This window comes from Cyprinus carpio, chromosome A20 (genome assembly GCF_018340385.1).
Source record: "Cyprinus carpio isolate SPL01 chromosome A20, ASM1834038v1, whole genome shotgun sequence".
Classification (NCBI taxonomy): domain Eukaryota; kingdom Metazoa; phylum Chordata; class Actinopteri; order Cypriniformes; family Cyprinidae; genus Cyprinus; species Cyprinus carpio.
Genome location: NC_056591.1, coordinates 64,135 through 80,778, shown reverse-complemented (window position 1 = coordinate 80,778; position 16,644 = coordinate 64,135). Strand labels below are relative to the sequence as shown.

Sequence of the window (16,644 nt, the reverse complement as noted above, 5' to 3'; positions counted from 1 at the left end):
CCAACGTGCATTTGAGAAAAACAATTATTTCATAATGAGTTTTTCCCCCATTTTCAATTGTTTTAGTTCAATGAAAGGTTAGATATTTGTGATTTTTAAAAAAAATAAAGGATCAAAATTATTAACAATGCAGATTTATTTTTACAGCCTTCTTTGATCATATTTACCAAGGGTGCCAATAATTCTGACCACGACTGTATATATATTAGGGGTGTATTCGCAATTACAGGCAATACAGGCAATTCATCCCCAACAAACAACATCGTGCCCCCCACAAAAACAACTATAACCGACAACCAGCAAAAAAAACAAAAACAGAGCGAATGCCGTGAGTTGCGCACTTGAAGACAAAGCCCACTAGACAGTGACCATGTGCTAAATCTGAATGCTTCTCTCACAGACTGGCAAAGGAGTATATTTTAAAGGCTTGTGCACTCAACTGTTTGTGAAAAACATCCTTGTGCTATTTTATAATACCACAAACAACCTTCAAAAACACAAAGTAATATTATTTATTACTTTGAACTTCAGTTCCAACAGTGACACAGAGGTGGGTTCAACTACACTTTCAACACAGCATTTCATAAACTAACAACTTTTCTGTCAATACAAAAATACTGTAACTGAAAAACTATTTTCCTATGTGTGTGTGTGTGTAATCTGTGTATGTAACCTCAAACTTCAACTTATACCATAAACAACCAGAATCAACTTTAAACACTTGTTGTTTTTTTTAATAATGCATAATTTTAGAAAGGTCTGCTTTTGTTTGTGTACACTCACAATGAAAGTTCAAAACATGTTTGAAATAGTTTCAGCCCATTAGTTCATGTAACTGATGTCACTGATTGACTCCATAGAGCAGACTTATAGGTTAAATTAATTAGCTTATAGTTACTTCCATTTGTCTACCGACAAAGTACCAACAAAACATTTACAAACTATCAAAACATCTACACATAAAATGTGATTAAAAGCTCAAACTTTCATGAGCTCAAATACCTCTAACGTTAATATTAATCAATTCTATTGTGATTTCAGGAGTGTCAAAAAAAAAAAAAAAAAACTAAAACAGGGGAAGTTAAAAGGAAATTTGTAATGGGAGCTGCTGACAGAGATAAGGTCATGTAGAATAAAGTGTTTAATTAATGTGTTTAATTAGTACAAATAAATGGCTAATATTCTAGTAATATGCATGTTAATAACACCTAGTAAGAGACCATAAAATAAAGTTTCTGACAATTTCAGTGCATGAGATTGTTTGTTGTTGCCGCTGACCGGTGTGCTGGCATGAGCATTAGCTTTTGAAGTTCTGCCCTCTACTGAAAAGTGGTCCGGGAGCATCAGCTCATTTGCATTTAAGGGGACAAAGACAAAAATGTCACATTTTGGCTCATACCCTAAAAGTGCCAACTTAAACAAGCTATAAAAATGATCTGTGGGGTATTTTGAGCTAAAACTTTACATATACACTCTGGGGACATCAGAGGCTTTTTTTACATCTTGTGAAAAGGGTTTTATGCCCCCTAATGGTCCCCTTTACAGAAATATCAGTAGTCCAATACTTTTTCCCTGTGTCATTCCATGTTATTACATTTTTTTTATTTTATTTTTTTGTTAGCAAAAATAAGCAAATAAATAAAAGTAAAAAAAGGGATGTCCTGAGCCAGTCTCAAGGATTGGGATCGGGGCCGATCAAGCATTTTTTTTTTTTTTTTTCTAGCATGTCACACACATTTGAGCTTCCACATTCAGTGTATGTGATGTGAACATTTGTAAAGGTCACTTCTTTATTTATCATTTACTTTATCTGTCGTCAGACTATATGAGATGTTACTGCCATAACATGTTGCAATGGGTTGAGTCTTGCTTCAGATTTGACAAACTGGCATTCTGATACTCAAGGTTCATGCTTTATAACCATATGTTTCAATTATTCTGCTTACTGTACATGTAAAATACAAGAAGTTTATATCAGCACAACAGTCCCATGATCATAATTGTTACCACACAGTCTGTTTAGAGTGCATAGAGAGAAAGTATATCTATATTATATTATATTATATTATATTATATTAAACTTTTGCTTTCTGCTTAAGTTTCCATGCATTGGATTGATTTTAATAACTCTAATGTACTTGGATTGTGCATCAAAAACTAGGAATAAACTAGTATCGGATCGGGACTCAGTATCGACAGATACTCAATATTCAATGACCTGGATCAGATCAGAGGTCTTTTGCACAAAGCCGGTTTCAGTTTTTACCCAGGTAAGTTTGAGTTTAGTTTCATCAAACTTTGAGTTTTTGGGCTCAAGAAAATAGATAGATAGATAGATAGATAGATAGATAGATAGATAGATAGATAGGTTTTTAAACGGGTTTCATCACAATGGTGACTTACACTACATGGTAACCATGCTCTGGAGCAGATTTTAATCTGGGTTAGAGATCGCAAACACAAACTGGACCAATCAACTTTGAGCAAAGTGACATACATCTGATGCAGTAAAGCCACTCCTTCGTATCCCTCACTCCAAATTAAAGCAGTTTATAGTCAAAGAATTTTAAGGACAATATTGCTTGACTTTTGCAGGTGCTTATTTATAATATGTATATTAAAGACATTAAAATTGTTTATAATTCATATTATATATTTATAAAATTATTATATGAAGTGGCAATTTATTTCAAGCTTTATATATATATATATATATATATATATATATATATATATATATATATATATATATATATATATATATAATATATACACACACACACACACACACACACACACAGACACACACATAGATACATGTAGATAAGCTTTAATATATCCAACTTTTAAAATTACTAAACTTATATGTTTTCCTTATTACAAATAATAATAACTTATAAAAACTATATAAATAATTAAATTCAGCTGATTCCTGTGCATAATCATATTGCATTTTGCATAATCATACCTACTCTGATACTCTGAGTATGTTCAGCTAGCTTCATGCAAGAGGCACAAAAAAGAACCTGATAGGGACTGCCCTAGTAATAAGTATAAAATATAACACAATATTATGTTCTTATTTATTAAACTCTTGTATAAAAATCAATACCACATTGACACTCATGCTATTCACATAAACAGCATTGTATCATATCATATAAATATGAGACAAAGACTGCTATTTTGCAAGCTGAATGATTCTAAGAATGGTAAGGAGCAGTCCCAACTGTGTTTCCACTTGAGCTCTGTTTAGTACGGCATGATTAGGAACCGTTCTCTGCCTGGTTAACTAACCATGTTGAACCATGCCAGCAGAATGCGTAAAGTCACATCGGCGCTCAGAATTGGTCACTTGTTTGTTGTCTGGCTACTAATTTCTATTTGTAGATCTTCTTTTAGAGTGAAGTAAACAGAAATATCTAATCACCCTTCATAACATGATTGTTATTCATATCTCATAACACATATAAACACTTGCTTTACCAAGGCAATGAATGATACATTTGTATTAGCTCCACATCAGAAAATGAAATGCCATTTTGATATCAAATAATATCATACCATATGGAATGGTTAAGCAATGAGAATGGTTTGGCCTGATGGTGGAAAACCAGTTATAAACTCATACAGGGCATTCTTACCTCAGTTTCTTTGGCGTATAACTGGATTTTATAGGATATATCATGTAATGAGTTTTTGTCCAGCATCATGTTCTTCAACAATATTTTTTTTCCCCCAACAAAAACTACTGACTGATAATGGAGGTGAACAGAAAGCCCAGAGACTTTTAATTTGTTAGACATCATCTCACCTGAGTTTCTCCAGTTTACATTTCTCATTTAGTCCATCAGAGAGCAACTTCACTCCTGAATCTTGCAGATTATTATTGCTCAGGTCAAGATCCTTCAGACTGCTGGAGTCTGAACTGAGAACTGAAGCGAGAGCCGAACAGCTTTCCTCTGTTAGATCACACATACTTAGACTAAAAAAAAAAAAAAAAAAATACTAAAAATACACAACCGAACCATTACAGCTGCAGAAGTAGAGGTGTTGAGTGAAGCAGCAACAGAAAAAACAGCAGACAATATTGAATAAATTAATGTGCTCAAAATGTGTTTAATTTTCCAGCTATTTTCAAGCCAACATTTTAAACACTTCAGCAATACTGCAGTTTGAAGGTCTAGTTTGCAGGCATTTCTTCCTGATAACAGCAATCTACCTCCTAGCGTTTATCCTGGACTGGTACTGGGTCTGCTTTTCAGCACATCACTCATGTCTTATTTGATCCGGTCCATCCATCTCCTTTTTTGGGTCTACCCTGTGGACACCGTCCATCAGGGCTAAGATGCAATGCTCATCTGGCAACTGATTCTTCTCCACTGCGGATGACATGGCTGTACCAACTGCACATGGCCTCATCTTCTCCCAGTGCTTTCCTCATGTCCTCATTTCGAACCTGGTCCAGTCAGGTCAGCCCAATCGACCATCGGAGCATATGCATCTCCAAAGTGTGGAGGGCCCTACTGGTGTTTGATGGATGTAGGCCAACATTCCACTCCATAGAGTGCAACTGGCCACAAAATGGTTTTATAAATCTTCACCTTGACATGGATGGGCAATCGTTGATCACATAGGACTTCAAAATCTTGGTGCCAATTTAACCAGGTGACAATGGCATGAGCACATGTGTCTGGGAGGCTGTCACCATCTTCCGAGTGAGAGGAGATGAGGTATTTAAAGCACTTCAGTTTTTTTAAGGTCTTGACTTTCTATCTATTAGTCTACCATGAAGGTACCTACAGTTTGTAGGCCGCATTCCATATACTCTGTCTTTGTAAGATTGAGCCATAGTCCCTTTTTATTCAGCCAATCTTTCCACTGTTGCATTTGGTCATTGATGGTCAGATGCTCTTCATTTGCAAGTAGAACGTCATAAGCATACAGGAGCATCCAAATATGTGTTGACTGGATGTCTGCCATTGCCGTATCTATACATAGGATGAATAAAAAGGACAAAAGGGATGATCCTTGGTGAACTCCAACGCTAATGTGAAAAGCTGGCAAGATTCCCACAGGGCAGTGGACTATGCTGATACTATTCCTGATAGGTCTATCGGACATAGACGTGAGGGACCTGGTGCGATCAAAGGCCATCCAGATCAGTTCATGGGGACCCAGTGAAACGCCAGATGGAGTTTCTTGTTTTTCTCTCTGTATTTCTCCACAAGTAGAGCAGGCAACATGGATAGCATTGACCAATCCACATTCTTTGGCGAAACTGCACTGATTTAGGGTGGTACTGGTGATGATTAGAAGACGTCCATCAAGAACACTTTGATAGATTTTCAATGTATGGCACAGGAGAAGAATAGGTCTGTAGTTGATACATTTACTCCCATCACCCTTTCCCTTTCAAATTGGCACAGTGACCTTGATTATCCATGCTCTATTTGACTTGTTTTTTCTATAATTATCTTAAAGTATAGTGGTGCCAAGATCTCAGCACCCAGCTGTCCCATTAAGTAGTTTTTCTTATTGCTAGTGGCTGTTCAATTTTTAAAAAATTGCGATTTTCAACACTGCCTGAATTTTGACTGTCCACTAAATAAGACAATTTAGATTTATCAATAAAAACTACATTTTTTGGTGAAGCAACAAGGCATAATCCACAGTTACTGATAATGATAGTTCAACCTTATCAATAAAATAAATTTTGTTCACACCTTCAGTTTTAGTTGAGCTGAATTTTTGTGTGTTGTCACACAACTTACCTCAGTATCTCCAATTTACATATTATGTTCTTCAGTCCAATGCAGAGCAGCTTCACACCTGAATCCTGCAGATTATTATTGTTCATGTTCAGCTCTTTTAGACTGGTGTCTGATCCAAGAGCTGCAACCAGAGCTGAACAACTTCTATCTGTTAAGTTGCAATCATTTAACCTACAAGACTAGGGCTGTCAAATGATTAATCACGATTAATCACATCCAAAATAAAAGTTTTGTTTACATAATATACATGAACAGTATATATATATATATATATATATATATATATATATATATACTGAACTAACGTTACTCTTCAGTAATGAGCTTTTTCTGTATGTTAGTATTTTTGATTTAGTGACAAATTTGCTCGACAAAAGCATATCAGTCAGTTTAACACATTAACTTAATTAGTTATGAAAAAAAAAGATGTGATTAAAATATTTTAACGGAGTTAATGCACTGGACCTGTACGTCATCTTACATTTCATACAGTAACTGTTGACAAATGTGACTCTGGACCACAAAACCAGTCTTAAGTAGCACGGGTATATTTGTAGCAATAGCCAAAAATGCATTGCATGGGTCAAAATTATCGATTATTCTTTTATGCCAAAAACATTAGGATATTAAGTAAAGATCATGTTCCATGCATATATTTGGCAAATTCTCTACCGTAAATATAGAAAAACGTAATTTTTGATTAGTAATAAGCATTGATAAGGACTTAATTGGGACAACTTTATTTATTTATTTATTTTTGCACCCTCAAATTCCAGATTTTCAAATAGGTGTATCTCGACCAACATATTATCCTATCATAATAAACCATACATCAATGCAAAGCTTATTTATTCTGTAATCTCATCTTAAAAAAAAATACCCCTATGACTGGTTTTTGTGGTCCATGGTCACAAATATGATGCAGTGCAACAACTCCAAAAATACAGTTATGCCCTAAAATTCAAAATATTGGAGCAAAAAAAAAAAAAAAAAAAAAAAAAATCATATGATAAGCAATATCACACAAGCAGCGAGATCAAAGTCACACGAGTGTCCATTCATAAAGTGAGCTGTTTACTTCATTCCTGAATAAATCAGCCTTTTGAACAATTCGAATTAATGACTCATAAAGACATTTACTGCCACCTGCCGGCAGTTTTAGTTTTTTTTTTGAGTATTATTGTATTATTTAATTTAAATAATAATAATAATAATAATAATAATAGTAAAAGGGAAAAAAAAAACTTTAAAGTTCATACAAATTTATGTCACCATTTACTCAAACCTGAATGACTTACTTTTTTGTGTAACATAAAAAGGGTATTTTGAAGATGGTTGATAACAAATCTGTTTTGGTTACCAGTGACTTTTGTTGCATGAACGGAAAAAAAAAAAAAAAGAGATGTTTATTTATGTTAGGCCTATGTATAATAAACATATATTTGAAAAAAAAAAATATTTCTTAACAAATAAAATATTCCTTAATACTAACTCATTTAATAATACTATCTCATTTAACACAAAAATAGCTTTAAATAATCTTTTGGGGGGTATTTTCACAGCAAACTTTGATTAATCGACACATCATGTGCTAATTAGATTCAAAATTTTAATCGACTGACAGACCTAATATATATATATGTACTGTATATGTGTGTGTTTGTTTGTTTGAATATATAGCTTTAATGACAATGAGTTATATATTTTAAAGTGCACTTCTGTCATCTTTGTGAGTGTCTTGAAGTGGAGATTCTGCGGGTTTAATGCTTTTAGCTTTAACATTATGTAAGAACCTATATGTGCTTTATAGCAGAAGTTCAAAATACCTACATAGCAAAAGTTAGTGAAAATAACTTTAAAATACTAACATTATGTTTTGTTGTCTGATAATTTAACACTATAAAGCCTACTGCATTATAACTGAAACATTAATTTATAAATCCTCTACATTATTAACATTTCCAAAACCTTGCTGGAAAACTGTTTTACACAGTCATCCTCCTGCCTTCTACCCTCTGACTGATTAAAAAAATCCCCATTGACGTACACATATTTTTTGCATAAAAGTTCTTAATGATTTTCAGAAAATAAATATAATAATAACTTTTTATATTATCAACATTTCAATATTAATATTTACTGGATTTAAGTACCTTAGGTTTATTTAAATAATCCATACTTATTATGTATATATAAAATATGGGCTGCATTTGAAAGCTGAAAAAAAAAATGTTGCCTACTGAGGATGTTTTATTACAGTCTATGTTTGAAACCAGAGACGGACAGTAATCAAGTACATTTCAGATTACAGATTACAGTTTTCTGGAAACTTTGTAATTTACTTGAGTGTTTATTTTTTCTGGAAACTTATGACTTTAACTTCACTGCATTTAAAATACAAATATTGATCTTTTCAATCAGGGCCGGTCCTAGCATTTTGGGGGCCCTAAGCAGATTTTCAAAAGAGGATGCCCCATTTAAAAATGTAAAAGTTTAAGCTTTCAGAATAATAATAAAGCAAGTTAAATTTAATAAAGCAAGAACACAAAAATAAAGAAAATTAAATATAATTATTAATAATAATAATAATAATAATAAATAATAATAATATTATTATCAATAACAATACAGAATAATCTATTTTTGGCTGGCATGTTTTATTCCTGATTAAAAATGCAAAAATGTATACTTGTAAACAAATGTTTTTACAAAGATATGGTATATTTAAATGTTTGTGTTATTTCATAAACACCAAAGTGATTAAAAAATCTAAATGGCTGTTTGAAAACATGTAAATACTGTTTGACTTTCTTTTGATTTCTGTGAAAAACAAGCAGGTGCAAGCTGCGCTTGCGCAGCGCTGCATTGTGTACAGTGGTAACCATAATAATGGTGTATTTCTGCTGTTCCTAATGCATCACCTGCTGTCAGAGTGAACTTGCATTTTTATTCAGCACTTCTGCTTCTTTTGTTCAGATCAATAAGAAAATCTGACCACACTTTTACACAGCAAAAGTGCAGCGCAGTGTTGTAAAACTTAACTGGTCGATGGAAAATAAGATAATATATGCATTCTAAAAATCTAAACCATTCTGATAATAAGATATCTAGAATTATTACTTTATTTTGAAGAGCCCAGGACAACAATACTATTCATGTTCATTACAGTTGTTAATTGGCACAGCGCGTCTTCAAAGTGCTCGTTTGCAACATTATATTTTCAAAATCCATCAATTAAGCCCCTTTTCTTGCTCAATTTCTTTTCTCTTTTCCCACTTCTCTGCGGTCTATACCAGTTTTATAGTGGCGGCTCTTCATTTTCAACACACACAACTGAAACATTATAAAAGCTGTTATTATCAAGCATTACTGTCTGAACCCGCTTATATCATTTATTAGGTCGGGCTGCCTCTGTTTTCACTCCACTAAGAAGCAGCTTTAAAAGTCAGTGGGTGATTTTTTTTTTTTTCTAAAATGTGAAGGTCTTTCAGTAATTAACGAAGGGTTACATGAAGTGATTTCCCAGCATTTTTTCAACACTGACCAGTTGGAAATGTGATATTTATTTACAACAATTCAATAATAAGAAGTTAACATTTGGTATATATTAGACACACTATTGTCTGATTTTGCTCAATTGTTTTAAAGCATATAAAGCCACAGAAGAACTGTTGCGAGTCTCTGAACATAGCACAATAGGTGTGCAAGAAACAACACACGTGTAGACTCCTTTATTTGCATGACACAATGTTAGATGCTGTTCAGTTGAGTGCAGCGTATACCCTGCCTGCATAATGGCAAAGTTTAACTTAGAGAAATGTGCGCTATTGAAGCGTCTGTTCAGTGTTTAAGCTGAATAGTAGTGCTCACTGCATGACAGATGGAGACACCGCTGTGATCACTTGCTTTTAAAATACTCCCTCCTTTTTGGTTGTACAGATAAAAGTAATACATCTTTCGAATCTGCAAAGACTCTAAGTTTATTTGAGTGCACTCAAAATAACAATGAAACATTGTGTTTCTGTAAAAATGTAATTAAAGCAAACAGGATGTGTTTTCTGCTGTCTCAGTCTCTGTGAACTTGAGCAAGAAACGTCAAAACTTTGTGTCTGAAAAATCTACTAACAACTCATCACATATTGACCCTTGGTCATTTTTCAACCTGCAGGGTCCTCCATTGCTTTAAATAGGAAACCATGGAGTCATTATTAAATTATATATTGAGTAATTATATTGCCATTATTGTGTATATGTTGGGTGTGATTTTTTCGGTGTAAACAGTTACAACAGATTTATTTATATTTATACTATTTACACATTTATGAGCAGGTAACACAACCTCTGCTCCTAAACTCTAACTAAATATCATTTGTCAATAAAACACAAGATATAACAGGCAGATACAACTACCATCATAATTTATTCATAAAGTATTGATATTCCATGTCTTCCGAGTCAAAACGATTGATTTGTGAGAGGAATAACATTAGACGCGATCGCGGTCTCCATCCGCTGTAAAGCTCATCTTGTGTGCTGCAGTCTGTGCACATTCTAAAAAAGGCCACCAGAAGAAGCCTCACGTAAGCCTTGGTTGTTCCCAACAAATACAGAATGTTCACCTAACATTCCCGTTAGGTTCCCATTAGTTTTTTTTTTTTTTTTTTTTTGGAAATAAGGACGTTCTAGGAACGTTCTCTGAAAGTTATTTTTAATAACCAAAAGGGAATGTTCCCAGAACGTTCCCTGCAGGTTATTTTTAAGTTTATTTTTATAACCTAAAAGGAACATTCCCAGAAGGTTCCATGTAGGTTATTTTAGGAACAATCCCAAAAACCAAAATGTAATTTACCCTTAAAATTCACTTTAAAAAATTTTCAAATCATAATATTTTTAAGTTTATTTTTATAACCTAAAAGGAACATTCCCAGAAGGTTCCATGTATGTTATTTTTAGAATTTATTTTTATAACCAAAATGGAATGTTCCCGGAACGTTCCCTGTAGATTATTGAAATGTTTATTTTTTAATATAAACTATTTTTGCAGAATTTCATTTCTGAAATAAGCTTTTAATAAAGTGTAGACATCAAAGTAGTCAAATCGCATTATAATGATAATATAATTCCAACTTTATAGCTGAAATTAAGTCAATGTTAAGCATAGTCTCAAAAGCATATCATAAACACTGGGTTTGTTTGTATATTTCTTTACTGTGCACCTTTGAACTGCATGAGCTTCTGCCTTACACATAAAGGTGCGCCCACGCATAATTTAAAAATGAATGGTCATTTCGTTTTACTGACCGACTGGCATTCGTTTATTGAACTCTTTATTGAAGAAATACTTTTAATTAATATATACGATAGTAAATATTGTGATTTCAGAGAGATTTGACACGTCTGATTGAAGAGAACGTTAACCTAGAGTAACCAAGGTTTTTTTTTTTTTTACTGACCGAAAGAGAGAAGCACATCATCGTTAATTCAGTGGTAAGAAATTTATGAAATGTTATTCTACTTAAAGTCAAATAAATGTTATTAATTTTTAATGTCTGGAAAAATAAAATTCACATTTTTAAAACCCAATATTTTGTTAAAGTCATTGTTATTTGGTGCTTAAGAAGTGTAAAATCTGGGTTATTATATGGTACATGGTACATGGTAGGTAAATGGATAATTCAATCTCATTTAATGCTCCTGGTGGTTAAATGTGCTCTGATTATCTTTAATGATTAAAATATAGTTTAAAATAACATGGTTTAGTAGCCTACTGATTACTGAAGTAGCCTACATCCTAAATCTACAAGATCTGTCCATCTTCCATGCCGTTTACTCTGCCGGACGTGGGAGTGCTGGATGATCACTCACATACAGCAGCGGTATCGGAGTAAAGAGGTTCTATTTATGTTAAGAACATTTTCCTTGCTAACCAACAGGGAACACTCTTTGGAACGTTCCGGGAACGTTCGGCGAACCCCAAACTAACGTTGTCAGAACGTTCTGAAAACCAAAAATTGTTAGCTGGGTGATATGCTATTGGCTCTTGTGTGTCTCGTGACCGACTGCATCATGCTAATGTTCGGAAGTTTTATTTTATTAAATGTATTTATTTATTTATTTTATTTTTTACAAATACATGCAAACCATTAAATTAACTCAAACAACTGAAAACAACGGAAGAGAATAGTGACACTAAAGGAGTACCTTAAGCATAAAGAAATCGACAACAAAAGGGATGTTATTCTCCTGGGATTAGGACGGGACAGGATTTCTCCCCAGTTTTTTGTGGGATTGGGATGGGACAGGATTTTTGTGGGAGTGGGAGTGGGACGCGAGAGGTTTGAAAATCCACTCCCGTGTCACACCTCTACTCTTAATAACTCTTTTAACATCAGTCTGGTCCTGCAAGGGTCTTTTTTTAAAACCAAATCCAAAATGTTAGAAGCAAGTGCTTTGCTTCTGATGGACAAACACAAAAAGGTAGACCTCTCAGAAAACAAATAAAGATCATTTTTTGAGATTTTCACACTTGGGTTTAAAATATTCTACCTTGAGTTTTTTTTTTAAGGCAACCATTATTTTAGAATGTATCACCTTATTGTTTCCATAGTGATGTGTCATGCTTGTCACATGACACACTGCTGTATGACACGCTGTGAATGAGTGATGTATCGCTTGTATCGTTTTTCCTTTTACATACACATATATATATATATATATATATATATATATATATACACATATATATATATACACATATATATATACACATATATATATACACCATATATATTTTTTTTTTTTTTTTTTTTTTTTTTGCTAGTATTTACATTATAGTATTTAAATGTCTGAAATCTAAAATAAGCATTATATTGTTGAAAACACCGAATAGTTGTGATAATATAACAGATCGACTGATCATAGGTATCAAAGTGTTTATTACTAAATGGAGCACATGGGATCACTAAACGAGGGCTCAATAAAATAGTTTTTGTGAAAAGCTCAAAATAGAAAAAAATGTAAATGTTTTACTTTATTTTCATGTTGCTCATAATTTGCTTGTGCGAATTCTGACTCATTTTGCCAGCACAGGTCACATATAGACCAAACTGAGTACGGTACATATTTTGTATCAGATACGATTATATATATATATATATATATATATATATATATATATATATAATAAAAATAAAACATTGCATACATTTTTTTATGTTCTATTATATTTTTTTAATCTAAAGGATCATTAAATTGTTCCAATAATAATAATAATAATAATAATAATAATAATAATAATAATAATCATATAAGTTTCCTTTTACTAAAAACATATTTCTATATGATATATAAATGTAAAGGTGGCACTCTTCATATAAATGCCAAAACTAAATGATTAGCATTACAGCTTAATTCCACTGCACTACATTATTATTAAAAATAATAATAATAATAATAATATAAAAAATGCTATTAAAATATAGTTTTATATATAATATATAATAAAGAATAACTTGATTGTAGATAAATGTGTTTTTCAGATGAGACCAAACCTGACAAAATATATTAAATGACTTACAGTGCTCTTTTGGAGGTTTTGATGACTGCTGATAGTCTAATGAGACACTCATCTGATTTCTTGAATTTCTGAAGCTCAAATTCCTCCAGCTCCTCCTCTGATGTCAACAAAACAAAGGCCACAGCAGACCACTGGGCAGGAGAAAGATCAGCAGATGAGAGACTTCCTTCTCTAAGGTGGGTCTGAATCTCTTTCACCAGAGTTTGATCATTCAGTTCATTCAGACAGTAGAACAGATTGATGGATCTCTCTGGAGAGAGATTAGCTTCAAATTTCTGCTTGATGTACTCAACTATTTCCTTTTTGATCTGGTCATTGCAGCCTTCCTGTGTCAACAGACCTCGTAAGAGAAGTCTATTGGACTGGAGTGACAGACCGAGGAGGAAGCGAAGGAAAAGGTCCAAATGTCCATTGTCACTCTCAAGTGCCTTGTCTACTGCAGTCTTGAGCAAATCAATCATGGTTTCATTTGTTTTCTGTTCCATAGAGGACTGAACAAACACTTTTTTGTTGTTCTAGAAACAGATGTGCATAAAGGGCTGCAATAAACTCTTGAATGCTCAAGTGAACAAAACAGTAATGGTACCAAGAATGATCCCTGTTTCCTCCTTAAAGATCTGGGTACACATGCCTGAAATACACTGATGCCGTATAGACGTCAATACCACAGGATTCCAGATCTGTGTCATAAAAGAGCAGGTTGTTTCTTTGCAGCTGATGAAATGCCAGTTTCCCCAGTGAAAGCATGGCTTTTTTATCCCAGGAAACATCTGGTGTGTATTCTCCATCATACTTTCGTCTACTCTGCAGGATCTGAAAGCGGAGAAAGTGTGTGTACATTTGCGTTAGAGTCTTAGGAGTGTCTACAGTGTTTGATTCCTGCAGTGTTTTGGAGGCGTCATCAGACTCATTGTTTTGCTGATTATTATCTGTTTTAATTTCCAAAATGTTCTGGAGAACAGTTGCTGAAATCCAGCAGAAGACTGGGATGTGGCACATGATAAACAGACTCTTTGATTTTTTAACATGATCAAGTATTTCTTTGGCCAGATTGTCATCTATGAATCTTTTTCTGAAGTACTCCTCCTTTTGTGCATCATTGAATCCCCGTATCTCTGTCAGCCGGTCGATACAGTCAGGAGGAATCTTACTGGCAGCTGCTGGTCTGGTGGTGATCCAGATGAGAGCAGAAGGAAGCAGATTTCCCTTAATCAGGTTTGTTAGGAGAACATCCAGAGAGACTGGTGATGATACATCACGCCATGTTTCATTACCATCAAAGTTCAGAGGAAGTCGACATTCGTCCAATCCATCAAGGATAAACAGGACTTTAAAATTATTTCTTCTTGTAAGGTTCATTCCTTTTATTTCTGGGAAAAACTGATTTATAAGGTCCATCAAACTTTGTTTTTCTTTTTCCATTAAGTTCAACTCTCGGAAAGGAAGAGGAAATATGAAGCTGATATCTTGATTTTCTTTTTCTTCAGCCCAATCCAGAACAAACTTTTGCACAGAGACTGATTTTCCGATACCAGCAACTCCTTTTGTCAGTACAGTTCTGATCTCATTGTCTTGTGCAGATTCTTCAAACAAATTTTTGCACTCAATTGGTATCTCTTGTGATTCATGACGCCTAGAAGCCACTTCAATCTGTCTTACTTCATGTTCAGTATTGACCTGTTCAATACAACCCTGAGTGATATAGAGATCTGTGTAGATGTTATTCAGAAGTATAGAGTCTCCTTGCTTTGCAATTCCTTCAAACACACATTGATACTTCTTCTTTAAACCACATTTCAGCTGATGAATGAAGACCAGATTGTCTAAACACAGGGGGAAAAGTCTTAGGTGTTAATTTTCTCTCATAAGTGACTGATAAATCTGAGAGATGTCCATGAGTCTCTTACCTTCTAGAGTATCAGCAGCTTCATCTTGCTTCATCTCTCTCAGGAAGTAGAGTGTGAGATCAAGAGCTGCTTCTTTGATACTGCATCTATTCTCATTAAAGTCCTTCACCAAGCATTGTGTGTTCTCTTTTTGTAATAGTTTCTTAAACTTCTCCAGCTCATTCTTAAGAAATGTGAATATTTTGCCCTCAAGATCCTACAAACCAAACAAGAAGAGAAAAAAAAAATAAAAAATAAAAAATAAAAACTGAACAACACAGTATAAACCTAATTGTACTGTACATCTCAATTTGGTCAAACCTATTCAATACATTTTTTTTTTTTTTTTTTTTACAAAATTTGTAAATAAAAATGAAACGTTTTCTGTTATTTTTAACAAAACAAAAAAAGTAATAATTACAATATCATCAAAAAGTTGATTTATTTCACTAATTCCAATCAAATATATATACACACACATACATACATACATACATACAGGTGCTGGTCATATAATTAGAATATCATCAAAAAGTTGATTTATTTCACTAATTCCATTCAAAAAGTGAAACTTGTATATTATATTCATTCATTACACACAGACTGATATATTTCAAATGTTTATTTATTTTATTTTATTTTTATTATTATAACTGACAACTAAGTAAAATCCCAAATTCAGTATCTCAGAAAATTAGAATATTGTGAAAAGGTTCAATATTGAAGACACCTGGTGCCACACTCTAATCAGCTAATTAACTCAAAACACCTGCAAAGGCCTTTAAATGGTCTCTCAGTCTAGTTCTGTAGGCTACACAATCATGGGGAAGACTGCTGACTTAACAGTTGTCCAAAAGATGACCATTGACACCTTACACAAGGAGGGCAAGACACAAAAGGTCACTGCAAAAAGATGCTGGCTGTTCACAGAGCTCTGTGTCCAAGCACATTAATAGAGAGACGAAGGGAAGGAAAAGATCTGGTAGAAAAAAGTGTACAAGCAATAGGGATAACCGCACCCTGGAGAGGATTGTGAAACCAAACCCATTCAAAAATGTGGGGGAGAGTGGACTGCAGCTAGAGTCAGTGCTTTAAGAACCACTACACTCAGACGAAGCATCTCGATGGTTTTCAGCTGTCGCATTCCTTGTGTCAAGCCACTCTTGAACAACAGACAGCGTCAGAAGCATCTCGCCTGGGCTAAAGACAAAAAGGACTGGATTGCTGCTGAGTGGTCCAAAGTTATGTTCTCTGATGAAAGTAAATTTGCATTTCTTTTGTAAATCAGGATCCCAGAGTCTGGAGGAAGAGAGGAGAGGCACACAATCCACGTTGTTTGAGGTCCAGTGTAAAGTTTCCACAGTCATTGATGGTTTGGGGTGCCATGTCATCTGCTGGTGTTGGTCCA

General features: G+C 33.8%; 1 protein-coding gene across 1 annotated transcript in view; it reads right to left on the bottom strand.

The window, feature by feature from the left end:
• Positions 1-16,380, bottom strand: part of LOC109052376 (NACHT, LRR and PYD domains-containing protein 3-like) — a 42,563-nt gene extending 26,183 nt beyond the window's left edge. The window contains 8 exon segments of the mRNA XM_042777207.1: positions 3,815-3,985; positions 5,775-5,945; positions 13,351-13,866; positions 13,868-13,931; positions 13,934-13,985; positions 13,987-15,173; positions 15,258-15,453; positions 16,342-16,380. Coding sequence (XP_042633141.1) covers positions 3,815-3,985; positions 5,775-5,945; positions 13,351-13,866; positions 13,868-13,931; positions 13,934-13,985; positions 13,987-15,173; positions 15,258-15,453; positions 16,342-16,380 — 2,396 coding nt within the window.
• Between the last annotated feature and the right edge of the window lie 264 nt (positions 16,381-16,644).